Source organism: Musa acuminata, chromosome BXJ1-8 (genome assembly GCF_036884655.1).
Source record: "Musa acuminata AAA Group cultivar baxijiao chromosome BXJ1-8, Cavendish_Baxijiao_AAA, whole genome shotgun sequence".
Classification (NCBI taxonomy): domain Eukaryota; kingdom Viridiplantae; phylum Streptophyta; class Magnoliopsida; order Zingiberales; family Musaceae; genus Musa; species Musa acuminata.
In genome coordinates, this window is record NC_088334.1 from 42,107,011 (window position 1) to 42,134,840 (window position 27,830).

The 27,830-nt window shown below is 36.7% G+C and overlaps 3 protein-coding genes across 4 annotated transcripts; 1 reads left to right on the plus strand and 2 right to left on the minus strand.

Annotated features, from left to right (window-relative positions):
- Window positions 1–81: 81 nt before the first annotated feature.
- Window positions 82–9,764, minus strand: LOC103995100 (casein kinase 1-like protein HD16). Of its 2 annotated transcripts, none has more exons than XM_009415608.3 (17): window positions 9,511–9,764; window positions 8,118–8,602; window positions 7,134–7,259; window positions 6,976–7,049; window positions 6,817–6,886; window positions 6,679–6,734; window positions 6,529–6,600; window positions 6,326–6,420; window positions 6,100–6,166; window positions 5,904–6,033; window positions 5,614–5,832; window positions 5,376–5,506; window positions 3,786–3,960; window positions 3,586–3,676; window positions 1,560–1,717; window positions 1,008–1,196; window positions 82–389 (listed from the first exon to the last, which is right to left on the minus strand). In XM_009415608.3, the coding sequence occupies exons 2-17, from the start codon at window positions 8,547–8,549 to the stop codon at window positions 330–332; spliced, it is 2,145 nt and encodes a 714-aa protein (XP_009413883.1). In that variant the 5' UTR covers window positions 8,550–8,602; window positions 9,511–9,764; the 3' UTR covers window positions 82–329. The 2 variants fall into 2 exon arrangements, with proteins under 2 accessions (XP_009413883.1, XP_009413884.1); XM_009415609.3 differs by lacking the exon at window positions 9,511–9,764 and adding an exon at window positions 9,256–9,502.
- A 5,969-nt stretch (window positions 9,765–15,733) lies between these two features.
- Window positions 15,734–22,151, plus strand: LOC135587891 (2-oxoisovalerate dehydrogenase subunit beta 1, mitochondrial-like). The gene is made up of 13 exons (XM_065079734.1): window positions 15,734–16,043; window positions 17,833–17,944; window positions 18,173–18,208; window positions 18,342–18,401; window positions 19,703–19,760; window positions 19,831–19,928; window positions 20,127–20,216; window positions 20,328–20,396; window positions 20,463–20,549; window positions 20,883–20,978; window positions 21,063–21,140; window positions 21,812–21,898; window positions 21,982–22,151. The coding sequence occupies exons 1-13, from the start codon at window positions 15,877–15,879 to the stop codon at window positions 22,015–22,017; spliced, it is 1,074 nt and encodes a 357-aa protein (XP_064935806.1). The 5' UTR covers window positions 15,734–15,876; the 3' UTR covers window positions 22,018–22,151.
- Window positions 22,152–25,790: 3,639 nt separating this feature from the next.
- Window positions 25,791–27,670, minus strand: LOC135587893 (vicilin Cor a 11.0101-like). The gene is made up of 5 exons (XM_065079736.1): window positions 27,241–27,670; window positions 26,986–27,161; window positions 26,829–26,909; window positions 26,493–26,744; window positions 25,791–26,403 (listed from the first exon to the last, which is right to left on the minus strand). The coding sequence occupies exons 1-5, from the start codon at window positions 27,653–27,655 to the stop codon at window positions 25,912–25,914; spliced, it is 1,416 nt and encodes a 471-aa protein (XP_064935808.1). The 5' UTR covers window positions 27,656–27,670; the 3' UTR covers window positions 25,791–25,911.
- Between the last annotated feature and the right edge of the window lie 160 nt (window positions 27,671–27,830).

Sequence of the window (27,830 nt, forward strand, 5' to 3'; positions counted from 1 at the left end):
TTTCTTGAAAGCTGAGAACAAAATAGCTTCTCTTCTTCTGCTACTACTTCTCATGTGCATGAGAAAAAGAAGTACAAACACTGAGCCAGATCTTTGCTATGAATTGCCAAAAAAAGATAGTGCAGCAAAACGTGTAGGGTATATGGATCTTGTGATCAGTACACAATATCTTACAGGGTCTGGATTTACCCAGATAAGGCCCTGTTTCATCGGGCGTACAACTCATGGGAAGGAAAACTGCAACCAGACTTACATTATATGATGCATATCCACGATTTGAATGTCTTGGACGATTTGGCTCCCTCCCAGATATGTAGTCAGTGCAAGTATCAGCACACTGTCCGACCATAGCAGATCGAGGCGATGTAAAGATTCTTCGCCCATTTTTCCTGTAAAAAGACTTAACTTGATTAGGTTGGCTCAGAATGTTTGCCTTTTGATACCGAAACTTATCCACCGTACTGAAGCTATATACCTTACCATAATACCCACACTCAAATTTTTTTACTTTTGGGTCATAAAAATGTAGTTCACTGTACTTTTATGGGCTTGTACCAGTTTGAGAGGTGACCTATGAAGGAGATTTAATTCAGTGACAACTCTAAGGGGGACCCAGCTCCATGATGATTGCAAGCCATCTTTGACATCGATGACTAATATTGAATGAAATAAACAAATAATGGCCCACTATAAAGTTATATAGATTGCAGTACCAAGCAAAGTAGGCATACGGTGACCTAGAAAAGAATGCATAGCATGATGAATTCATGAGACAAAGAGCATAGATGAAAAGGTACTTTCTTAGCAGAAAAGTGCAAGCCCTAGACTCAACCATTTTAGCAGGAAGAAAGTATCATTCAGCACAATATAGACAAAAAGCAAAAAACAACCAAGTGTTCTATGATCATACACTGATCAAGACTAGATTATCTGGAAAGCAAACAGGGTTCCTATGACCAGAGTAAGATCTAAAATTCTAGGTAGCGAGTTAATCATGATAAGATTACCTTTACATGGTTGCTAGGGAATGCAGAAGTTCGAAGAGTTTCCTGTGTCTCATCCATCAATTTTCTTTTTGGTATGCTCAAAATAAAAGCAGCTTGATCAGGAGTAGCTGCAGTCGAAGTTATTCTGTAACCACTCTCCCATCTTCGGTGGATCCCTTCACTTGGATAAAGAAAATCTAACTCTACAACCTACATTCGAAAAAAAAATCACAATAATTTACATAATCAGATATCAGTTTATTCATTCAGTTACATTATTGTTACAATCCAACTTCATAGGCCCACTGGCTTTGTAATTTGGAAATACTAAATCAGGTGAGTTTTAAGTTATGAGTAGTAACTCTATCCAACTTTATATACCACCATAATATAATACACTTCCAATGTCAGATTAATCAGGATATTCTACTGATTAATTCAATATTTTTATGAAAATATAGACCAAGAATGAAATATATAATTTGCTAATAGAAGGTTTGAACTTTATGAAAAGATCAAGTTCATTCGCACGGAGTCTCCTGTCAACAGAAGGAAAAACAAGAATGGATTTACCTGATCAGAATAGCCAGAGTTCCTTGACATGACTACCCCCCAGCGGCCGCCAGCAGTGGTCATGGATGTAACATGAAACCCTTCTTTCCATTTTTTATTGATCCACTTAAAAGGAAATGATTCGCTAACTTTATAGGATTGTTGCGTATAAGGAGTTCCTGCAGTTATATCAGACAACAGTTCATTGCCATGCAAAAGGTTCTAAACAAACAGAATCACCCTTCTAGCTGATTAACCAAGAAATACAACTTAGACATAATGAGTGGAAAAATGAGGTAAAGAGAACTGTTATATAGATGAAAGATCAACCAAGTTCACAAGCTAGATCCAAGTTTTATTTATAACTGCCTAATGTATGCCCATTTCTCAAAAAACTTTCATCTGCCAATCATTTCACAGAGCTGGCACTATAGCTCTTTACCGACACTTAAATTCAAATACGATTAGTATCGATCAATTTTCATAAATAATAAAAGGTACATGACTCTTATCCCCTGCCTCCGTGGAACCCAACCTATACTCCCTTGCATTAGAAGTCTTTGTTTGATGCAGTGTCAAATTAAATGTACTGTTTTGAGTGATTTCAAGGAATGATTGGCACTCTAAAGCCTAAGGTAAAAACTAATATAGGTTAACTGATTAGTACAAGCCAGATGGGCTCACCTATTGAACCATTCCAACATTAGAAAAAGAACCAAAATAGCAAACCAAAAGGTTCAAAGTTTTTACTTCATTAAACACTGTTCTGCAAACTGTGTCCATGAAAACTGAGAGGCACCAACCAATAAGCAAAGTTTGCAAGATGAGGATCCTTACAAGACAGGCAAAAGCTTTTTATAATTTAAATCTAGATATTAAACATGTATAGCTCATAGACTGCAGCAGTATAAATAAGTGGAGGAATGCATTTGAACAAATAAAAAGTGCCCCCAAGATGATAAATCTTGTACATGACAACTGCAAAAGTCGAGTTATAATGTAAGAGTTACAGTGTTGGGCAGCCAGAATGCAACATACACAAAGTTTCTGCTGTATACAAATGAAAACAGAAAGAAATATTTGCATTCTCTAAAATACAAGAGTACCAATAGAGGATAAATTGATAAAGCCCAAAGTGATTTGGATCACAGAAGCAAGGTTCACTAGAGTGGGATCTGTCATAGAATTTAGGATCAGCTCAATCTATGGGTGGCGTTGACCAAATCAGATAGTGAATTTGAAGGGTTATATCAATATGCATACACGGTTCATATTGTTCCAAATTCCTTGTGATATGCATAGACTCCACAGCAACCTCTCCCTGATGGACATAATCCAGCCAAAAATATATGTCACACAAAGGAAAACAATTTACTATCCAAAGAGAAACCATAAGTTAGTTTCTCTCTCCAATGTGCTTTCCCATTTCTTTTTGAGAATGTGGAGCCACATAAAAAACTTTAATTTGCTATCCCTACTTGTGTAAAATTACTTCAATTACTTAAGAAGTGTTCTTAAAAATCAGTCGAACCATGTAGCTGACAAATTTGAAAGATTGCCTCCCAAGACAGCAATAAGCAATTTGATCTAAGACTAGTTGAGAATCTAACATGATTAAGCAAGCATGCAGGCCTAAAAGTTTACAACATTGAAAGAAAGTGATATGGCAGATAAAGCATCACAAAAAAAAGACCCATGGCTCATCCAACAAATCACATTCCACTGAAAATCCTTCAAGCAGAAGGGCAAAATAAATAACAGATTATTCATTTTAATTTTCTAGTCAACCATGTCAAATTGGTTGAACCGGATTAATAAAAGCAAATCACAATATAGACAAAATTGCTACTCTATGACAAATATTCATTGGGATTATCACAACTAGAATAAACTGCAATGAAGATAATTTCATTAAGCATCAGTCTTGAAAAGGAAAACTAAAAATATTTTTGCAAAAAATAAAGATGCATTCAGAGTAGGCATTTGTAGGATAATAATAAATTTGTAATCTAAATTATGCTTTTGCATGATAACATTGTTCACAAACCTTTAGACATTACAACTAATGAACTCCCATTTGTTGTACCAGCTATTGCGCTAATGTAGTAATTTTTCTCCCACTGCTCCATAATCCAATCCTATGAAAAGGACATAACAGAATACAGACAGAATAGAGCTGCCAGTGATCAAACCTAGGAATTAACAACTCAGACAAAATAAGTAGTTGCATATTTGCATATTAAATACCTTATGCAAGAAGATTGGTGATAATTCATAAACCTGGGAACAGAATCCTGTTCCTGCATCCATAATCAGGGCCCAGAGATTTGCTGAAGATGCCACACAACTGATATATAAACCATCTTCCATTCCCTTTTCTATATGTTGTTGAAGTCTTATATCCGCTACATTGTAGTGATATCTGAGAAAAGGCCCATAAAAAATGCTGACTGAAATGCATAATTATACCGTTAATTTGGATGTACAAGATATAGAAACATGTGTAGTGGTAGTTCCCTGTAACGGATGGTTGGATAAGGTACAACAGGTCCAACATCCAGCGTAGAGAAACCAGGCTTCCACTGATCTAGTTAAATCTAGTTTTCTGCTGTGCTAGTCCAATAGGAGTAACTTAATTGTAGTTTTCTGCTGTTGATACAGCAGTATGCCAGGTAAGGATCATAAGGCTCATGCCCAATCCTATTGTCACGTGGTGGGATGGGTTTATTTCTCAGTGAGATTAATTTTCCTTGCACCAAGATATAGAAACTGTGTGTGTAACAGATAACAATTAATAAACATAATAAGTAACAGAATGTTTGACATGCTTGAGACCAGTGTTTTTCTAACTGGTTGGGACACAGTTGTCCCGCTCATCCATCAGCTTTTATCATTCGGTGAACCTTAGACCTTAAAATTTCCTTCAAAAATGGCAGATCAACTGCTTCAACTGGTCAGTTTGCAGGCACCCAGTTTTTCAGTAATATCTGGAATCCTACACAAATCTTAATAAAGCCATATTACAGCATCAGACAGAAATGAGAGTCATCAATCCTGCGTGTGCAACATACACTTCTATCCATCTCTTTCTCACCTTCTCACTCCCACTCTATTTCAAACACAACACCCTCTCCCTTTATTTTAATATTCCCATACCAACCACAGGATGAATTGTAACCTGAGACTAAGTCCAAGGGGCCATTGCCCAGGTTGGATTCTAAAGCATGGCTTCAACAACTTGCTGAAATGCAAAAAACATATGATACTCTACTTAAAACTCAAAGTTCTCATGTGTCCATTGACATGTTCAAGGGAATTGGTCTTTTATCTGAGGCGTTACCAATTCAGAGGATTGATACTCTGGATTTGTAGTAAAAGTAAAAACTTCAAATGCTGATGCAGGAACAAGAGATAGGCCATTTCTATCCATTCTGAAATATTACCAAGTCATAGTCAAATTAATTAGGAGACTACCAACTCTAAGAGTTAGTAGCAAAGTAGAACTTAAAATGATAGTGCAGGAACAGAAATAATTGGACATTGCTTTTTGTTGGTTCATAACTCTTGTTACTGCTCACCCTTGAGCATGAAGAGAATAGATCATGAGTGCATTAAATATGAAAAATTGGTTATTGCTTTAACTCATTATAGAAAGTGAACTTTGTTGGAATTTCAGCACTTGTTTGTTTTTGCTCTGAAGAAAGTGCATTGGGAAACAATTCCACCTACAAAAGCATCATCCAACTAAAGAAATAACATTTAAAGGCACACCATGAACTGATAACAGGGTATAAGGAATAGTATAAGAACAAAACTACTTGAAATTGTTTTTCATACCTCTGTTTCATGGGTCTCCTAGCATTATAAACTGAAATCCACTGAGTTGCTGGGCTTCCCAATCGAACTTTCTTCTTGGGCTGCTCGTCCTCTTCAAGGTTTACAAGCAATCTACCACGTTTCTGCCCCACCTAGATACCTTAACGATTAATAAAGTCATAGACTCAAAAAAGGAATCATATCAAAAGATAACAGTTCATGTAATGTGGAAAACTCTAATATGGATAACTCTAGCAACCTTTAGAGCCCCATCAATCCTGATAGGTCTCAGAGAAGTGCATGGTTCAATCAAACTGTCAAAAAGAGAAATAAGCTTGGAATAATTTGGTTCTTCATCAAATTTCATATTTGTCACAATCTCGAGAAATTGTTTGAATGGAGGAGGACAGTAACAGCATAATATATCAGGGGAAGTAGCCATTTTCTTCTTACAAACAAGAAAACTCTTGTTATCTCCCTGCATTAAAGTCAACACTGTTAATAAAATAACAGAAATCATTTTATGAGTATGTGAAAATAATAAAATACCTGATAACCTTGCCAGGGTAACCTTCCTCTAATGAGGAATATCAAAGTGTAGGCTAATGATTCCAGATCATCCCTCCGACTACCAGTGCGACCTAGATGAGCATGTACACTTGCATATCTAATTGTTCCCCTGAAAAAGAAGATTACTTAATACAATGGATACCATAGCTAGATATAGATCTACATGTGTACACACCTAAATATATCTGGTCTTTGATCATATTCAACATGTTGGCCAGATGACGCTTCTTTCCATTTAGAGGCTGCACCAAAAAGACTCATTAATGAATCCATCAAATGTATCTATCCATAACAGCAATATAATAGGCAAGCAATTGAGCTGCCTAGAAGAAGATACCCCCTCCTAAAAAGTAAGCCTCCAACATAACTGGGCAAAAGACAAATGGTCAGTAGAAGCATACCCAAACCAAGATCAATAAGGAAAAGTTTCTTCTCATCAGCAGTTCCAGGCTGTCCCAGTAAAAAGTTTTCTGGCTTAACATCACCATGCACAAACCTAACCATGAAAGCATGTAAATTTTAACACAAAGCTGATCAGCCAAAGTAAATGGAAATCAGAACATAATCCCATAAGAGATAACCAGAAATGCATCAACTAAAATACCCTTTCGCATGAAGCTTCTCGAGAATCGATACAGCCTCTACAGCAATACATGCAGCCATATTTGGAGGCATCCTGATAGACACACTAGTCACAGAATGGCAAAGAAAAAATATTACAGAGTAAATGATAGAAGAATAGCATGTTTCTTACGTTTGGCCAACAGAATTCCACACATCCCAAAGACTAGGACCAAGCATATCCATAACCTAAAAGTTTTCATTTTTCTAAGTGGTTATCATAAGCTTGGGGGCAATTCAGCTAAATGTACATGAAAATTATTTCACTCACCAGAATGTAGTAATCTCCCTGACGGCCCTTGTAGTGAACCCATGGAATTCCATAACATCCATTAAGAGTGCTTGTGACCAGAATCAAAAGATTAGATTAATGACTAGCAATGCCAAGATATGTTTCGTACATGCATTTCATAGAAAAAAAGTTGCTTACTTGTAAACTTGCCACTCATATGGTGGGCCATAGTTGCAACCCTTGCTATTTCGATGTTCAAATTTAAGAGCCACCTAAAATAAGCAAGCATTAATACCCATTATGTACCTGTTAATCTTATTCCAAGCATGAAAAATTAAGAAAGTTATCGAATTCACCTCAAAAGCATCTGGACCTGTTCGCTCGCTTCCACCCGATAGTCTTCGGCCAACATAGACCTGACCAAAACCACCTTTTCCCAATTTCCTCTCTATCTTATATACAGGCGAGTTACCTACTTGAACCTGTACAAGAGATGCAAAATAATCCCAGACATGACAATATTGAGCATGGAGCACTAACCAGAAAGATTAGAGTATATTACATGAAAAGAGCAGCCAGTAAAGAAGATAGATGTTTGTGTAAGGATGATAAAATTCCATCTAAGCCAGTGTATTGGAGTTATATTCCAATATAGTAGCAAAGACATAAAAAATCTAAACAATGATTACTAACCTCAAAATTAACATAATGCATTCATATCTATAGAGCAGGTCTACCTAATTCCAAAAATAAAATATTGGCAAGTTACACAATGAATAATGTCAAAATTCATCCTAAAGTTCTGACAATGACATAATTGTTGACTCAGAGTATGGCCTCATACTTTTACTAAATGGACAACTTAATCAAGAATAATAATGATGTGTCAATTTTAACTACTAAAATGCAGTACCTAGATATCATCATATCATACCAAGTAGACAGCATTGATTCACACAACAGGTATATCTAAAGGAGAATTCCATTCTCATGGCATTTTTCACTAATATAGTGAAGACTAACAAACAAATTCAAAAGGTTCTTAATCAAGGTTATACAGGAGATCTTCCTAACCAAGATAGCTTCATATAATCTTCTTTATATAATCTTAACTTCCTAATACTAGTGTTGACCATAATTTTAAAGAGCAAAGTCTAAGTTCAAAATTCAGCAAGTAAATCAACTTGATTCAGAAACTGGTGATTTTCCATTTAAATATGAATAAACACAATAAACTATTTTATAACATCCTATTTCCATGAATACATGATATGCAGAAATACACGTGGGTAAATTACAAAATTTTAAATAATCATTTACTGGGGGGCAAGTCTTGATACCCGCTCAGGGACAGGAGCTGTAGTAGATTCATCCTCAGCTCCCAAAACCTTTTCAGCACTTGCACCATCCATTGCCTTGACAGCAACTCCCTCAGCTGCTTGGTTCAGAATGAAGTCTTGGGCACCACCAGCAACAGCTCCACCTGCAGCAGCTCTGGGAAGTATCTCGCAAGGTTGATCGGGGTCCAAGTCAATCAGAGCAATGCCTCTTCCTCTACCACCAAATGTCGGCCTAGCTGGTGCTACTGAAGGACCTTTAGCTACTGCTGCGGCCTTTGAGCCTCTCCCTCTCCCTGCACCACCACGCCTTCTGTTTGGTGCAGGCAATATGGGATTTTCTGCTTGACCAAAGGGTTGAGGTGGCACTGGAATATCTTCGAGTTTCTTTGATCTCAGACGACCTTGCCGTGCTCCACTGCGCAACTCTGGCATCCTCTCCCCATGCACGTCACGCCCACATTAAGTTCCAGGAATTCCTCTTCGGTCTTCTCATCCGAAGGGCAATGGCATGGAAAGAAAAGGAACATGTTAGATTGCACAAGAAACTTGAACTAACAAGAATGAAAACGATCCAATTCAGGTCAGAAATGCAAGTCAAAGAAAATACAGCAAGCAATCTCCAGCAAAGGGAAATAAGTAAAAACCACAATTCTGAGTATAGGCCAATAACCCAGCTCTCTAGAATCAGATAACACCATGTCGACCGGAGAAACATGATGCACAAGTGGTAATAAGAACAAATTTGTCTCTTGGCTGAGATAGGATGATCACAGTGAATCGTCTTCTTGATGAACAAATCATCAGAATATATATCAGAATCATATTGAAGATTTTCTCAGCAATAACTATAAAGGAGGCCTAATTTTCCAGCACCATAGCCTTTTGAAAGGAATCGAACGCAGCCAAACCGCAGAGGTATATCTATTGTCCGATGCGAGTATTTTGAAGCGAAAAAATCTACCTTTTCCCTAAAACATCATCCATCAAAAGTAATCAGGCCATCTATCCATGTTTAAATCGGTTATCGATATCTTCCCTTCCCAATACCCAATAAAAAATCCGATCTTGCTCCTATATCAGGCATGAATAGATGAATCAAAAGAACAACGAGATAAAAGGAAAACGATCGGTTGTCCACCTTATCTTCAATCAACCATCAACCGTCGACACATCCGATAAAAACAAGAGCAAAACGGAATCTTTCTGAAGCAGACCAACTCCAACCGACGCACGCCCGATCACCCAGCCCAAGACCACGATCGGAGACCACCATCGGATGACAAAAACGCATCAGAAAAATTCAAAAGATTTTCAAAGAAACCCGAAGATCGACCCGAAATGCGGCGACGGAAACACGATCGGGGACCGGAACCAGAAAGATCGACGTCCTTACGATCGAACCCTAGTCCCTCGTGCCCGATCGAGATGGGATCTCCAACGACGGCGACGGCGCGGTGGCGGTGGCGGTGGCGGCGGTTGATAAGCGGTTAGGGTTTCCTCGGGAATCGGGAAGGGGGAGGAAAGATCGGATTGTCGGAGCAACGCCAAAGAGGGGAAGAGAGGATGGGGATGGGGAAGAGGAAGAGGAGGACGGGCTGTGTGCGCTACGGCGGACTTCCTCTGTCTCTCTCTCCCTTTCTTTGCGCTGTCCGAAATCTTATTTGTGTTATGTACACGATTCATGCATGCATAGGGAGGAGGTGAGTATAGCAGACGTGGCTCACGCGTCCACCGTCGGATGGGAAGCGGGGATTGACGTAGCGGCGGTGATCGACTTCGCCCTTCCATCACATCAGTGATTTCGAATTGGCATGGATATTATGATAGGGGTTGAATTTACAAGATTGACCTGACCACCTACTTGGGCTTGCAATGGCTTTAAAACCTACCTCTTCGAGGTAGATGCGCGTTTTTATTTTCTTCTCCTTCATCCCTCGTATCCTTTGGTAATGTTAAGAAGGTCAAACTAATCTAGTGTTAATTAGGTCACCATCTTAAATTATACTTTTTAAGACATGTATGTATATATACATAGTTCATCATTCGAGTGTTGTTTTAGGCCAACGAGCTTATTAGGTAGTTGGATAAAATTAAGAGAATATTGGGTTAATCCAATGGTGACTCTCGCTTTTCGTGTGTCTGTTTAAATTTAAATTGATAATTATACAATTATCATACTCTTATAGGTCGATTCAAATTTTTGTTTGCTTTAAACTAAATCATTATATAAAAAATATTATTGTTAAGGAGATGATAAAAAAAAATGATGCTTGTTTTTTAAAAGAATAATTTATATTTTTTTTGTGAAAATGATATGTTTATGTTGAAATCGTTGTATAGGAAATTTTTTTATAAGAAGAGAAAAAAATTTAAGTTAATAAGTATAGGAAAATCTTGAAGGATTTGAAATCAAGGAAACGGCGATGTTATCATGGATAAATGATAACAAAAATAATATTTTTATATTTAAAAAAATATGTAGCTATATTTTGGGGTCAATGCAATAAAAGATGACATACTATTAATTCTCTTAGTGTAATGTGTTAAAGATCGTTTCGGCACTAAAAGGATGATGGGTGAATTAGTGCTTTCATAAAATTTTAATATTTTAAAAAAAATTCATTCGATGAAACATTATATCAAAAATATGTTTGACTTAAAGTAAGTGAATTAAGTAATTAACTCCGAAAGTAATAGTAATGAAAAGCATAACATAAATTACAAGTTGAGTTTATAGTAGTTCGGTCATCGCAACCTACGTCTACTCTCGATTCCTCTTCCGTCGAGATCACCGACTTTTACTAACGATCTTCTTTCGATGGGCATAGACCAACTACCCTCTTACAACTATTTTTTCATTTTCATAGGTTTAGGAGACAACATTTACAAGTCGCATATCTCTCTTAGAATAAGCTCAAAACTTAAAGAGGAGAGGAACACTTACCACTTTACATAATTTTACAACTCAAAATCACAAGGCTTTTTGTTCTTTTTTATACTTTAATAAGTAGGAAAGAGTAAGAATTTATAAGCCTAAATGACTTCAAAAATAGAGCCAAAAAAAGGTCTTATTTGGGATTTCCGAGGTACAAGCGGTTTCATCGCCTACACCCTTGACAATTGGCAGTATTGTCTAGTCTGGTCCGTACTACCACTTGCCGGACTGACATTGGATGATATCATTGCTTGACATAGTTTGGGAGACTGTGTCTGGGTGATACCACCGTCTGACATTGACGATACCATCACTTGACATAGTCTGGGAGACTGTGTATGGGGGGTACCATTGCTTGACCCATATATGGGTCACTAAATAGGCTTCTTAATGAGCCCAACTCAGCTCTAAATCAGGCCCAATGGACTCCTAATTAAATTAGTCCGGTTACACCCGAAACTAACTTAATTAGACCTAGACTATTTCGATCTAGACACAAATGATTACAAGCATATCATTGGTTCATCCAGCGCTTCATTCGATTCTTCGGTGCATCGCCTTCTCCTTCGATGTATTACTCAACCATCGGCATGTTGACTTCCCATAACATTCGATCTCCTTAGTGCAATGCCTGATCCTTTTGGCCCGATGCCCGAACTCATTGAACAAAATCCTTTCGACATGTCGATTGGTCCTCCGGCCCGATGTCCAATCTTCTGATATGTTCCACTCCCGCCCAAAATATGATTCTTCCTGCTTTAATTGATTTATCTTTTCACGATAGAAGTTAATCCTACATCACTCAAATGTTGATTACATCTTAACTTCATCAATTGATTTCATCATCACATATTCAACATAATATTAGATATATAGCTAATATATTATCATTATTTGAAATAATACTAATAAATCGATTGAAAAGATAATCATCATAATTACTGATAAAACTAACTAAAACATGAAGAAGGGTGAGAATGTTTAAATTATTGCATTTTCTTTTTTTTTAAGTTGTGTGGCTCCTTATAAAAAAACAATTTTAGTATTGTTTGACAAAAAAAGAAAAAGAAAAAAAGAGGGAATGCAACATTGCATTAGACCTACCTCTGGATCATAATAGACCACAAGCACAATTTACATGATTGCATTATATCCATAATCTAAATCAAATTTATATGATCCCACAGTATCTTCGATCTATGTGGTTGAAGTCAAAACGCACCTTTGACCTAGTTAAGCTTGGTCAAAACAAATTTGTTATTTGATACAAACAATGCTTCTTTCCATAGTTTGCATATGCTACAATGCCATATAAGACATTTGAATGTTTATATTCATTGCTAAATTAAATGTTAAAAGATACTTAATAAATGTTCATAGACATCCATCTGATGTATAAAAATAATAATAAAAATATTTAGCTACAGATATAATTATTGCCAATGGTAGTTTTGATTTTATCAGAATTTGAAGACAAAATGTAGCTTTGCATCATTAAATTTGAGGTAACATCATCGATAATGCATCATGATTAATCAAAAAATTGCTGTTGAAGACTCTTTCCACAACCTTATACTAGTATTTTTGTATCCTTGTCTCCTTATAATTGTTGTTAGAAGCAACTCCAGAAGAAAGGTTTCCAAGTTCTCCTCTCCTTGGTTCAAGAATCCCTATCAATACCATTGAAGGCTCATGCACTTTGACCACTCTATATGACAAAAGAAATTAACCAACAAATCTGAGAAAAAACTTAAACACAAAATAATTGTGTTTGAGGGTTTCTAGTCATTACGAGAGCACTAAATAATAATAATAATAATAATAATAATAATAATAATATAATGATAATGATAATGATGATAATAATAATCATAATAATGATGATAATAACAATAGTAATGCATAACCTATCTATTTTATCTCCTTCAAAGCCTGGAAGTATAGATCACAACAATAATAGTAGGAAGGTATTCCAATGAATTAGTGCCACCAGAAATAAGGAGTTGAAAACTCCTAGGATGGGACATTCATGTAACATTTGTCTACCACTAGAAATGTATCTTTCATAAAGATGTGCTCACTTGAAAAAGATTTCTTATTAGCACAGTACATTGATTGCAACTTTCAGTGTGGCTTTATTAGCACAGCTGTAGATAGATTGTGTCTTTGCTAACGATAAAGACATCAATCTTGGAGTCAAGATCTCTAGTTTAAGTAGAGGTTGACCACATTTTGGTTAATTTGAGCCACATTTATAGATTTGACAAAGCTTAAGTAGGACCAATTTTATCGAATAAATTTATATCATTACATTTATAATCTTTTACTTGTTAGTATGCGAATAATTCTATGCATCCGAGTGATACATACAAATTTATCTCCTAAATAAATTTTATCACTATTAGTCCCAAATTTAATTATCAATCCAAATTTAAAATATAACTTAGACTCGATGTGGATCCTACATCTTAATATATTATTAGAACCACCGTCAACACAAATTTTAAGAAAAGAAGGAGAATTAATAAATTCACTCTATCCTATATGATACCCAAGTCATCTTATTCTCTAAATATAAAATAAGAGATAAGGAGAAAAGAGAAATAAAAAATCGACATATGAAGAGATTTTTTATAGTCGAAAAAATATTTCTTGAGTAAAAAAAATTAAGATATTATTTTTTTATCTTGATTTATATTTAAATGATAGATCTTAGCATCAATCGTCGTCGTGTGGATATTCATCTGCTAAGTCTTTATATAAAAATAAAAATTTTGTCCCTAATTCTTTCATTAACCATAGGAAATATCACGGAAATAGAGAGTTTGTCCTTCAAAATATTCCCAACCATTCTTATCTCCTGATTCTTTCATTGACCATAGGAGCACCAACAAAGGGAGTGATGACAAGAAAGAAGGTAAATCACATGTACAAGAATGATCTTTGCTCGAAACAACATGGGATTTGATGGATCGTCGAAGATTGTAGAGGGTAAATTTTATTACAATGCGAACTAGGCATTTGATATGATCAAATGTTCTTCCGTGGGGGTGTGTAAAAGTACTTCAAAGTTGGCTACCTTCCAAAGCAACGCTATTGACTGCAGTGGCATGTAAAGCATGATTTGATTCCCTCAAACTCTTACAATAAAGTTGACAGTGCTCGTCACTATGATCCATGGCAGCAACTTAAGCTGGACGATAAGGGTTATCCAACTTCTCCTTCAAATGTGTATGACTTTTTTTTATGTGGATGAGAATGCTACACTACACAAGTGCAGTGTTCATTTTTTCTTCTTATACATACTGTGGATGATGAAGTGCATTGCACCATATAGAAAATTATTTCTTGACCCTAAAGAGTCCATGGAATCTTTCACATGTTATAGTCTGTGATGCAAGGTTTATACCACCAAGTATACGTAGGAGTACATTGATATATTGCATGTTGATCAACAACATAGGATAAGAAGATATCTTTTATATAGTTGTACTCAGTCAAATAGGCCAAGTCAAACTCCATAGATGGAATGAAAACTACTCTTTCTTCTATTTTATATGAAGCTAGCAATGAACTACATGTCTTTTTTCTTAAAGTAAAAAAGTAAAAAAAAATATTATTATTTATATATTATATTACAGAATTCTCCATCTTTCCAAAGAAAATATTATTTATAAACTCTGTAACGATTTGTCAGCCAAAAGAAATTTATACTCTTCACATTTCAGTAGTAAAATTGTTTTGAATTATTTGTGTGATGCTTTTTGAATTTGATTCTATAATAATGTGTCGAATATCATTTAGTAAAGCTTCTTTCAAACCATCTTGAATCATCACAGTTTCACAAAACAAATACGATCGGTAAAAAAAATTGGTCGGTAAAATCACGTAAAAAAAACCCTAAATTTGGTCCGTAAAGTCAATTAGAATAATAACTTGACCTACATTTCAAATGATAAGGGTTTCGCAGTTGTTTGAGGGGATTAATTATGAGATAAATCGTGATCTAGGCTTAATACACATGCATCTTGCTTATTAGATTTGGTGTATGTGAATTCATTGAAGGTTAGGAGACTTCCTACAATGAATGGCTACTATTAAAGAGGAGGGATTATGTCTTTTTCTTGAAATTGAACTGATAATTCGAATATTAGACAAATTTTAAATATCATGAGAGGTACTCTGTTCGTGGTAATTTTTTTTTCTTAGGTCAGGAAAACACTTATTGTATATTTATTCATTTATAAAAAAAATCATAGCATGCGGTAAACCTGAAAGATTGTATATATATTTATTTATTAAAAAATTCAGCCTTAAATTATTAGGAAAAAGATTTTCATGGGTAAATTGTCCTAAATTAATTTATATTTATTTTTTGGGAAAAAAATATATGGTGCGGGTGACGGGACAGGCAACGCGCAGTTGTCTCCCACGACGATGATCCATGCGGGACCCGGAGAGATGTTCCGTATCGCCGTTGATGTGGGACCCGTTAATGCGCTAAGCCCATTCACGGGTTCTGATTGGGGATCATCGTCGGTGAGTGACGGGGCGTATTCCCGACGGCTTATGCTGACTCTTCGCTGACGCGGCGTTGGACTGTGCAAATCGGACAGAATAGTATATATCTGCCCGTAACTTTCTCATCCCTCGTGGCACTTCGGGCACGCGTGGGGCTTTCGGGGATAAGAACGTCTTCTCTGCTCGGGGACGCCCAACATTATCCCGCAGCGCTCCCGTTGGCACTTCGGAGACGGCATTCGTACCTACCACCATCGGTGCTCCTCTTCGACCGGAATCGGTTGCAGATCAAGGCATCGGCCGATGGCAACGACTATGGCCCTACGGTCGTTCGGAAGAAGGACTTCGATAGCGGCGAGGGGTTTCTCCAGTTCGTGTGAGACGGAGAAGGCCGCGAAGGACGGGAAGCCCATCAATCTCTTCTCGGCGATTAACCAGGCCCTCCACATCGCGCTAGACACTGATCCACGGTCGGTCCTTGATCCTCTCGTCGGCTATTTTCTTTTCCGTTTTCGCTTGATCATAAATCGTGTTGGTTCCTTGTTTTGGTATGTGAAAGAAGCCATTTCTGAGCCAACCTAATGTTTCGGAATTTGTTGTGTTGGATTCTTGAAATGTATTGTTTTTTTATGATGCATTGGATCATTGATGATATTTTGGTTATTTGGGAAGGATTTCATATGTTTATGTAGTTTCTTAAAAGTTGCATAGATTTGATCTACCGATGCATGTGATTCTTTTTCGAATTTCGTTCTTGAAAATAATGAAACTATTGGTGGTCGCAAAAAGCATGTTCGAACTACAGTTCTTGGATGAATGAATTGATATGGATTTAAGAAGAACGATACTGGTTATTTCTCATATCGTCTATTTAATCCGATTAAAGTTGCTAAGAAAAAGAGATTAATCCTACTTTGCAATGAATGTCGAAACATTCGATATGCTAGTTTTAGATTTGAACCATTAGTTTGGCGTACTGAAGAACAAAACTATGGGGAACACCTGGAAGACCCTGGGGCTGGTATGACTATGACCAAATCAAGTTTGCACTTGGATTTTTTAATTGACCAAGTCCCTTTATAGTGTGTTACAACACTTCCTGAATGATTTAATATCTTTATCTGCTGCTGTTCGTATAATTTTCCTCCTTTACACCTTCAAAGTTTGGTGCTACACCAATTGCTTTGCTTTTGTTTTTGTTCTGTTATCCAACAAGCCCCAGCTGCTTTATTTGGAGAAAATTTATCAGTTATTTCATGCTTGTTTGTATTAAAGAGTGATTCTTCCTTCTGGTTCCAGAAATTTTGCATTTTTTCCTTATCTCAAATAAAATAAATCTTATGAGGATTACTTTCTTCCCCAAAGAAAAAGTTTAGTTCTCTAAATTTGACGTACCTAAATCAGAAAATAGTTGAGGGTGACTGAACTTTATAACCTCTTTGGGTTTGGGTACAATGCCACAATTCCCATAAGTTTCCCTAAGAGAATTGCAAAGTTGCCTTAAATAACCTTAAGTGTAAATATGAATACTATTATCAATGAAAAATTTTCATCGCCATGTGTTGGTGCATATGTGAAAATAACATTGTTCACTGCAGTTTCTATATAATTAAATCCCATTGTTACATCCATAACCAGTAACCTAAAAGCAACTGTCAAGTCACAACTAGTGAGTAAAGCATCTGCAATATGTTTCCATTACCTCTCTAAACTGTTAACCTTATCCATAAGCAGCACACTTGAGGCATTAGAAGGAATTCCATAGAATTGAAACATGAATGACACTGTATAGCTGTTTATTTTTGTTGAAATAAATGTTGCAACAACAAACTACAGAAGCCTCTACCTTTCATTAAAGATAATATTCTTTTGATGGGAGATCATTTAGGTACTACATGGACCACTCATGATCCACAATTAATTTTTTACCATTGGTATGTTCATATGTGACAGATTAGACGTGCATCGTATTATGTTTTACCAATATGTATTTGGAGTATTAAGAAATTCACTAGGACTTTGGTTCATTCTAATGCTATTTTTTAGGTGGCAGCACTGATTCTTGATGTAATTCAGCTGTTTACTTTTATGTAGCTATCAAATGCATATGCATTTTGCTGAGGAATCAAATTTTCATCGTGTCAGTAACACTATTACCACAGCTTTAGATGAAAGAATGTTTTCTTTGTTTGCTGCTGCCCAACCATGTTATTTCCACTTCTTGATGGTTATTAATCTCAAAAAATAAATTATTTGCAGTGCGTATGTCTTTGGAGAAGATGTCAGATTTGGCGGGGTCTTTCGCTGTACAACAGGACTGGCTGATAGATTTGGTAGAAGTAGAGTTTTCAATACTCCCTTGTGTGAACAGGTACTATCTTGATTTTTTTATCTGTGAAATGTTTACACATAGATGATGGAAATTGGCAGATTTAGTACTGAACCCAGAAATTATGATGATTCATTGATTTTACAAAATGAGTGTTCTATGTGTTCTTTGGCTAAATGCTCCTTGTCTCTTTCCAGTGGAATCATGGCTGAAAGATTAGATTTTTTTTATTGTTGCATAATTCTTCTCATTTTAACCTTGTTTTCACAGGGTATTGTTGGATTTGCAATAGGCCTTGCAGCAATGGTACGATGTCTTGTTTTAATATTTTCACCTATATATACATTTTTGAATTTACTTCTTTTCTGTTAATTAGAAATCAATACAAAGTTTGTTGTTTGTGACGTTGGCCATTTTCTTTTTGTGTGTGTCTGATAAGGGGAATCGAGCTATCGCAGAGATCCAGTTTGCAGATTACATTTATCCTGCTTTTGACCAGGCATGTCCTTTGCACTAAGAATGTATTTGTCTATCTGACTCTGTTTTTCATTTGTAAGATAAAGTTCAGTTTGATAGTTTCTAAGAATGTGGTAAGTTCAAGCAGGTCAACTGTTTATTTGCTTGATCAAAAGTGCCTGTTTTAATTTTATCAATAAATAAAAAGAAATCTGGAGAATATCATAAACTTAATCATATCCTCTGTACAGAAATGGAAGTTGAAGATTGATTTTTGCTTGTAATCAAGGGTGTTTATAGCTATCAATGGATATGTTTTATGTTTTTCCTAACCACTTATCCTTCATAGGACGATTGATATCTAACTTATATGTTTCATTTAAACAAAATACTTGAGGAAGATGCTAATCTAGAATTGGAATTGTTATATTGATATTGAAGCATGACTTGCTCAACAAAAGTATGTGGTAAATAATAACATAGAAATAGTCATACCCTAAAATAATTCAACAATTGAAATCATTTTGCAGAAATAAAATTAGCTGTACCTTTTTTATATATTATTTAATTGGTTCATTATCTACCAGGTATAATTAATATAGCTACAACATATAGTTGTTTACTGTTCCACCACATGCAAATCGCAACATCCATGATTCCCACCACCATAAGCCTGAAGCAGAAAATACTTTGCGCTTCAGCTTATAATCATACTTTGCATTTCTTAGTGTTTGAAGTGGATTGGGCTGAGGGCAAGGCTTTAAATACCAATCAGACATCAATTTGATCAGGACCAGTATTGGATCATATACTTGGTATCGATCTGTATTCATTTGGGTGAGGGCCTGTTATTTCTGACTTGGTTGCCATCCCTTGAGTTACTATGCTATATCACCGTCATTGAATATTGCTACTGTTGCCCTATTGTGCTTCACCCTGTACCATACAATCTTATATCATGCATAACCTTAAAAATCCAACTCCGCTAGTCACTGCTGCTCCAATGGCTTACTCCACTAAAACCAAGGACTCAGTTATTATTTGTATTCCTGTTGTTTAGGGAATACCATGACACATATGTATTATTAAGTTTTAAAAGTGGACTCTACATAAATATCTCATTGACCATGTAAAAGCTCTAGGGTATATAGTATTAAGTCAGATTGTTGATTATTGACTATGATTTTTGACATCCAAAATATTATTAGGCACTACATGCACCAGTCACATCAATGTCTCTCAGGACTTCTGATTCAAAATGAATCTCAGGGACACCACCATGTCATATTTCTTTTCACCTTGCAATTGTTTGCAAATTTTTGACATTTTTATTCCAACTTGTAGATTGTCAATGAGGCAGCAAAATTTAGATATCGAAGCGGGAATGAGTTCAATTGTGGAGGTACCTCTCCTTTTTTTTTATTTTTTATTGGGTTTTAGTTCTTTCATATTCTCCTACTGTTTTACCCCAGGGTTAACAATAAGAACTCCATATGGAGCTGTTGGACATGGTGGTCATTATCATTCACAGTCACCAGAGTCTTTCTTTTGTCATGTACCTGGTCTAAAGGTTTAGATCCTGATTCCTCTTCATTTCTTTGATTTAAAATAAATTCAATGTTAAATAAATATGTTGTCTAAAGATATAGTGACTAGCTAACTTGTGTGCTAGTCATCTTTCCCATTTCAGAACTTAAGTTCCTCGCCAAGGTTAGAAAATACCACATCTCAATTACAAAATATATGATCTCAAGTAAATTTCTTTTAGGTGGTGATTCCTCGAAGCCCACAGCAAGCGAAGGGATTGTTGTTATCCTGCATACGCGATCCAAATCCAAGTATATTTTTTGAACCAAAAGTATGAATATCTTTAACATGAATTTTGCTTTCTCTAAATGTCTAGAGATCTTTACTCTGTCATCCCAAAAATGGTTGATTTAGGATATTGTCGCATCTGCTACTTGTTTAGTGGTTGTACAGGTTGGCTGTTGAAGAGGTTCCTGAACATGACTACATGTTGCCTTTATCGGAGGCTGAGGTAAAGCATGCCCTCTCACTAAAGATCATTGCAAAGGAACCTTAAGTTGTCAATGCCTACCACCAGGTGATTCGTCAAGGGACTGACATCACACTTGTTGGATGGGGAGCTCAGCTTTCTGTATTAGAACAAGCATGTGTTGAAGCTGCAAAGGTCCGTTGTTCATCAATGGCTTTCTAATTTTGTGCTTCCAGTAATCTGAGTTTGCGTTCTGGTAGTGAGTACTTATCTAAGATTCATAAGCTCAGTAATCGTAAAAAACACACTCATTATTAAGCTTCTTAACAAGAAAGTACTTGAACCAAAGATCATATGTGCACTTCTATGACCACATTATGTTCTAAAAGAACTTTTGATAAGATAGTATAAATTATATAAAAGTCTTAAATATGAGCTGAGATTATATACATTTAAAGACCACTATATCAGTAGTATCTCAACATGGCTTAGAAGCTTCTTGATTCCACTGACATAGCATATGTACAGGAGGGAATTTCTTGCGAGCTGATCGATCTGAGAACATTAATTCCCTGGGACAAGGAAACTGTAGAAGCCTCTGTTAGAAAGACTGGGAAGCTTCTTGTAAGATATGTTCTCTATTGAATGTACATGGTTAATTTATCATCTCATGGCATTGACAATTATAACTCTGTTCTCATCTCACAGATTAGTCATGAAGCTCCAGTGACTGGAGGATTTGGTGCAGAGATATCTGCTTCCATTGCTGAGAGCTGCTTCTTGAGGGTACAGGATTGTTTAAAAGTTCCATTACTTGTAAAATGCTTGCTGCTTAACTCAAGAGTGCACATATCTTGCCTCTACTTTTGCAGATTGGTAACCTCACATAATCGGGTCAGTTAGATTAAACATCAGTGGAAAATAAAACATAATAGCCTGTGACACAAACTTATATGACAAAAAGCCAGGAGAAAATAGAAGGCTATTATCTTTTTGTCTTGGCCCATCATAGAGGATAACTCAGAGATGGGTATGGACAAGTAAATAGTCTAGAATCAATGCATTACTGAATAACTGTTCCAGACATCTACTGCAAGTTTAGAAGATTAGCTCGGGCAATTTTGTGGGCTGGGACTTTATAAGGCATATGGATTTCCCTTTTGTACAAGTCGTGCATAAGGATCAGGAAACACAGACACATGAATTTGTGAATCTCAGTAAGAGCTTGCTAAATGAAATTCGCAGAATTTTGATTAGAGACTAAGCTCTTGATGTGAACTAATGGCCATTGGGATCATTACGCCATTAACGATATGTTAGGTCAGATTCATTATGGTTGCTTAGTTAAACTATCTAGTAGGTAAAATAAACCAGATGGATCTAGCAATAATTTATTGTCTTGTTCTGTCTTCGGTTCTCTTGAAGTTTTCTCACCATGACTTGAATGTGTTTTGCAGTTGGAAGCTCCTGTAGCAAGAATTTGTGGCCTTGATACACCTTTCCCCCTTGTTTATGAACAATTTTACATGCCTACAAAGAACAAGGTGAGTATATAATCTGAAGCAAAACACATCGATCCATGCATATATTTGTATGTCAATTCAATTCTTCATATTTTGTTTTCCAGATCCTGGATGCAATCAAGGCAACAGTAAATTACTAAACCATGAAGCAGATGGAACCATTTCATTAAAGCAATAATATGATTGTGGATCCTGTGGAGGTGATCCTGATATGACCCACAAACTGTGTATGTATTGTATGATTTGTTCTTTATAGGGAAGATTTTTATTGGCATCTGCTTCCACATACTTTAATAAATCCCAATAGTGGTGTTCAATCAAAAAGCAGACTGATTTAAAACTGGTTTGATCTGAATTGATACATTAATAATTCAGTTTTGAAGACTATAAATTATTTTAGTTTGGTTAATTGGTTCAAATCGAACCAAACTAAATCGAATCTGTTTTAATTTAAAAATATCAATCGGTTGAATTTATATTTTAAATTTTTATTCGGTTCAAATTGATTAATCAAACCAGTCTAAAGATTTAATTTTATAAATGATATGAGTTTAATTTTATAAATCTTATTATGTCATTCAATTGGATTAAGATTTTATTTTTGTTTAATTGAATTGAATTGGTTTATTTTAAATATATATATATTTAAAATTATTAAAATCATAAATTAATTAATTGGTTAAATGAATTGGATTTATCGATTTTGAATCGATTCAGTTAGGTAAATTGGAATCGATTCCTTTCGATTATCTTATTTTAATCAAATTAAATTAAAAATAATAATTTAATTCGATTCAACCTTTAACGATATTCAAATCGGTTCGCTTCGAACCGGTTTGAATACCTAAATCTCATAAGTTTATGGTATGTCATGGATATGTTGAATCATTGAAAGTACAAAAATTATGTGGATCCGAAGCTCATCCAATCATACTATGCACTGCATTGCGATCATGATGATGGGCATCAGTATCCATGTCGTCCCTTATGCCATGTCCCTGGCCATCACTTGCTTTCAAAGACGATAAGAATGAAGCCCGCTTTCCTCTTTAATCTTTCCCTTGGTTGGTGAGAGTACGATCGTCAAATTTCTCATCGTGTCTTCCCTCCTCCTCTGTTTTCCATCCTGTGAGAAATCGGGAAACACCGTCACCTCTTTGTCTACGCGATTGTCAGATCTCTCATTGTTTCTTCCCCCTCCTCTGTTGTCCCTCTTGTGGGAAACCAGGCAACACCGTCGCCTCTTTGTCTGCTAATTTTCTCTTTTTCTTTTGGATTCATTATCGGTCCTGATTCTTGGATGCTAATTTCTTGGATTGTTTATCGGATACCTCTATGCTTTTGGACTTCTTCGTTCTTGGTGTCTCTTTCCATCGTTTTTTATTCTATTTTCCTTATTTCTTGGATCCTCGGTTTCCTTCTTGGCGTTTGTCCCCTCGATCTTATTTTTCTCAGATGCTAATTTCTTTGGTTGTTTCTTTGCTTATTGGTTGATTCGTTCTTGGGGATTCTTTGCCCCATTTTGATTTTAATATGCCACTTTCCTAGATCCTTAAGTTCCTTCTCTTTTGGGGTCCTTTTTTCCTATGCTCTTATCTTATTTTCTGAGACAATTCTTTACTCTTTTGGTTGGTTTGATCTTGATGTTGTTCCTCTATTCGACTATATGTTAAGGTTAGTTTCTCGGATCCACTTCTTTAATCGTCTCGGTGCTTTCGAATCCTTTATTCTCGATCTTATTTCTTTCACATTAGTAAGTTGCATGATAGTAACGGTGCCTTGATCTTCTCCCTAAATCCTTTCTTACTACCAATTTAGTAATTTATTGGTATTTTTATGTGATTCTAAGCTACATTATTGATTGATTCGTTCTTGCTTTTCCTTTTTACTCGATCTTCAATCGTAATGAATCTTTCTTGGATCCTTTTCTTCAGTTATGTCCCTACTTTCGGATTCATCTTTTCCCCCACATTGTTCTCTGTCCTTTTTACTGGTTCGTTCTTGATGTTCCCCTACTCGACAATTACATATAGATTAGTCTCTTGGTTCCTTTTCCTTAGTCGATTTGCAGTTCTTAGATCCTTTCTTCTTGATATTTTCTGTTTGATTTTTGTTCCTCTACGTCTCACTTGATCTCAGTGAAGTAGATGACATCTCGATCTTCTCTCTGAATTCTTTCCTCTTATTAATTTAGTGGTTTCTTGAAATTTTATGTGGATTTTTAAGCCACACTTGACGCGAGTCCTTTCATTCGTGAGGAAGGTTTCTTGTTCTTTTCCTGAAATTTTATTTCTCAATCAAGACTTTATTCTTTCTCGGGAGGTTTTTCTTTTTTTTTTCTTTCTACTACCAAATGAATAATCCATCATCATCTATTAAACAAGATTCTCGAACAGTAGTACAAATCACAAAGAAAGCTTGTAGCTCAATGCAGTATGGTTCGTTTATTAGATTGCGAATTGTCTACACATCACGGTTTAGATCCGATGATAAAATGTCACTGCAGTTAATCGGTTTAATAGTTGTGCCGTGATATGCAAACACACAAAGGGTATAACACAAGTCTTGTTACAAAATTGAAATTGAAATCTATTAGATTTGGCAATGATCAAATCTGGTGGTAGGTTTGGCTAAATTTAATTTCATTTTAACTCATATGATTTTGGGATGGACCTTTTAAGTCAATATGATTTATTCATATCCAAAATAATTCATATATTTTTAAAGTACATTTTTTTCATCAAATTTGAGTTAACATATGTTAAAATTGGTTTACGTGACATATTGATTTATAATAAATTATTAATATAATAATATATATATAATTTATGATTAAGATTCATTTTAGCTCATGTGGTTTTGATCATAAACTTATATTTTAAAAAATATAGCATATAAGCTTCTCCTATTAATTTTTCATCAATTTTGAGTTAACAGATGTATGACGAAAGGAACTTATATATTATATTTTTAAAAATATAAAGATTATTTTAAACATGAGTAAATCATAAGGATTTAAAGATATAAAGCCTAAGCTAAAATTAATCTTAATCTTAAATTATATATATCATTATATTAATAATTTATTATGAATCTACACTAAACTCTAATATCTATTAACTTGATGGGACGAGTTTATATGATACTTTGTTTAAAATGTAAAGATCATTTTATATACAAGTAAATCATAAAGACTTAAGAGGTTCATGATCAAAACCACATGGGTTAAAATGGATCTTAACCCAATATCTTTTAATTGTGTAAAAGGATAGCATAATTTTTTTTTTATTGAAATAAGCTAGCACAGTCTCAACTTTTGCTTATATTGTTTTGATACGTAATACTGTATATGGTCTGAAATTTATGTCATTTTCATGGTTGTGTTTATTATACTGCTGTTTAGGACGACTTCCACAAGAATTTATCATATTCTTGCAACCTTACTCTTCTTCTTGGAAGATGCTATGAGCATTACAAGGGCAACGTAGGGACTTTGCAGGGCGAAGGCAATCGCGGGTCGTGCGGGACCAAGGTAAAATGATTATTTATGAAAAAAAATATTGTGTGATAAAATTTTAAAACAAAAGTGTTTTCTCAAAAATTCTTTTATATATATATATATATATATATATATATATATATATAAAGGTTATCTTAAAACTTTGACTTATATTTTTTTGATACATTATACTTTATATAGTTTGAAATTTATATCATTTTAATGGTTGTATTTATAATAATGCTGTTTAGTGTGACTCAGACAAGAATTTATTATATTCTCGAGACATTTTACTCTTGTTGGAAGATGCCACTGGCGGCTGATGATCAAATCTTCAACGCATTCGAAGGGACATCAAACACATGTAGCTGAAATAGGAGGAGCAGCGGAAACAAGCAGCCTGTTGCAACAACGCAAAGTAAGTGCCTTCTTTATTCGAACTGTAGAAGCACTTGTGGGTGAGCTAATTTATCCTTCTCGCTCCCATCCTCGTTCACCTAAACAGGATTCCCTACCGACAAGCTCAACAACTCACTCAAAACCCGGCAAATTTGAAGACAAGCTGCCATCCCTTCTCTTCTTCTTCCCGCCGGCGCTCCGGACCGGGCATGAACACGCTGTCCGCCTGCGCATTGAGCACCTCTTCCACTTCCTCCGCCGGGACGCCGAAGGCCATCGCCTTCGCCGCCCTGTCGAGTCTGTTCAGCACGTTGTTCCTCCCCGCGAGGTAGTACCTCCGGTTGTTCTCCGAGTGTATCCCGAAGCAGAGAACCTGAAGGTTTTCGTTCGCAGCGGCCACGGCTGCCGCCGGGTGCCCTGCGGGGATCACGAACACCGACCCACGGGAGACTCGCGATCTCACGGTCCGATAGTGGACGCGCTGCTCTCCTTGGGATCCCGTCTCCTCCTGGGTTCTGCGTCGCTCGGCGGAGCGGTGGGGACAAGCCATCTCGATGTAGCCTCTTCCTTCCACCACCATGGCCAACTTGGTCGACCGGGTGTCGTAGTTTGGAGCCATCATTGATCTCTACACATAACAACCGCAGAGGATGAATGATGAGAACGACTCTTACAGTGTGCATATAACAGTGCACAAAAAGAGAGGAGTGAGATCACCTCGCTGATGTTAGCAATGGATACGTCCACATTCAGATCCTGGAGCATCTCGCACTCGTTACCTGTGGCCTCGTGTAGTTGACCATGCTCATTCGAATGAGAAGGGCTGTTCTCCAGCAGATTGTATGGCTCATTTGAGAGTCCACTCTCAGTATTGGATTCACTCAATGCTCTGATCTGATCCTCGGTTATCTTTATGATTTCCCCCTTCCGCTGGCTCCTAAACATCCTCTCTAGTTTATCCCACGGAGTCTACAGATCAAACACAGTACGGTTAAAGTCCTAAAGTGGGAAGAGTCGATGAGAAAATGGGGATGGAAGCAGATCGGAACCGACATTGAAGGCAGCTTCCAGTACTTCGTTGCTAAAACTGGTGTAGAAGGTCTGTGGATTCCTCCCGGCTGCACCATGGTACTCCTACGTCAAAGAAACCATGAGTCCTTCACATTGCACCGAGGATCTAATCCAAAGGTGCGCACTGAATCCAATCTACCTCAATGTGCCCGGGAGTCGAGATGGGGTGGAGGAGCATGGCGACTCGGAGCCTCTCATTACTGGCTTTGTTGATGGCATACACGATCACCCCCGCCGGAACCCTCATGATGTCTCCTCTCTTGATATCGTGTGACTCTCGCCTCTCCTCGTGCAGCAGTGTTATCGTCCCACGCCCTGCACGTGACGGCCATGACATTACGTACGTAGAGACCAGTGGGCTTAGATCAAAGCTTGCATGCATCGACTGGTATACCTTGCATTACGTAAACCACCTGTTCGGCGTCCCAATGGCAGGGCATGATAAAAGTCTGCGGCTCCGCCTCCAACACCGCCAGGCGGTAGTTGTCGACGCCCAGCAAGTGGTCGGATCTCCGAGCAAACCTCTCCAGCACCTCCAAACGGCCGTGCTCCGTTCTGCTCCACTGCTGGTAGCTCCGCCGGCCGAAGTGGTAAGGGTTGTGCTCTTTTCCAGCTTCTTGCTCGCCGGAATGGTCTAAGCACCGGTGCACGCATAGCTTCCTCTGCTGCTGCTCCGGGATGCCTCTGCACTCCATGACGCAACGCTTCTTCTCTGGATCAGATTTGGAGGATGAAGCCAAGAGGAAGCTGGAGGAGAGGAGCAAGAGGAGAAGTGGGAAGAGGAAGGCGACGACTCTGCTGGTGGCCATTTCGCTTTGGCTTCTGGTCTTTGCGGGAGATGTGAGATGCAATGTGCATGGCGAAGCGGATATTTATAGAGTTGAGGGGAGAGAGAGAGAGAGAGAGAGAGAGAGAGAGAGGTGGAAGAGAGCGAAGCAAGTTCGCCTCGCGATGTGCATGGCTCGGGGTGGAGGGAGTTCACGT

Excerpts from the sequence above, each read along its gene's own strand:
- LOC135587893 (XM_065079736.1), bottom strand. The coding sequence starts at position 27,655 with ATGGCCACCAGCAGAGTCGTCGCCTTCCTCTTCCCACTTCTCCTCTTG. Across the intron at positions 26,745-26,828 it reads TACTGGAAGCTGCCTTCAAT|ACTCCGTGGGATAAACTAGA; the intron begins GTCGGTTCCGAT and ends TTTGATCTGTAG. Across the intron at positions 26,404-26,492 it reads CCATTGCTAACATCAGCGAG|AGATCAATGATGGCTCCAAA; the intron begins GTGATCTCACTC and ends TGTTATGTGTAG.
- LOC103995100 (XM_009415608.3), bottom strand. The coding sequence starts at position 8,549 with ATGCCAGAGTTGCGCAGTGGAGCACGGCAAGGTCGTCTGAGATCAAAG. Across the intron at positions 6,034-6,099 it reads CAAAGACCAGATATATTTAG|GGGAACAATTAGATATGCAA; the intron begins GTGTGTACACAT and ends CTTCTTTTTCAG. Across the intron at positions 390-1,007 it reads TCCCTAGCAACCATGTAAAG|GAAAAATGGGCGAAGAATCT; the intron begins GTAATCTTATCA and ends GTCTTTTTACAG.
- LOC135587891 (XM_065079734.1), top strand. The coding sequence starts at position 15,877 with ATGGCAACGACTATGGCCCTACGGTCGTTCGGAAGAAGGACTTCGATA. Across the intron at positions 18,209-18,341 it reads CAATAGGCCTTGCAGCAATG|GGGAATCGAGCTATCGCAGA; the intron begins GTACGATGTCTT and ends GTGTCTGATAAG. Across the intron at positions 19,761-19,830 it reads GAATGAGTTCAATTGTGGAG|GGTTAACAATAAGAACTCCA; the intron begins GTACCTCTCCTT and ends GTTTTACCCCAG.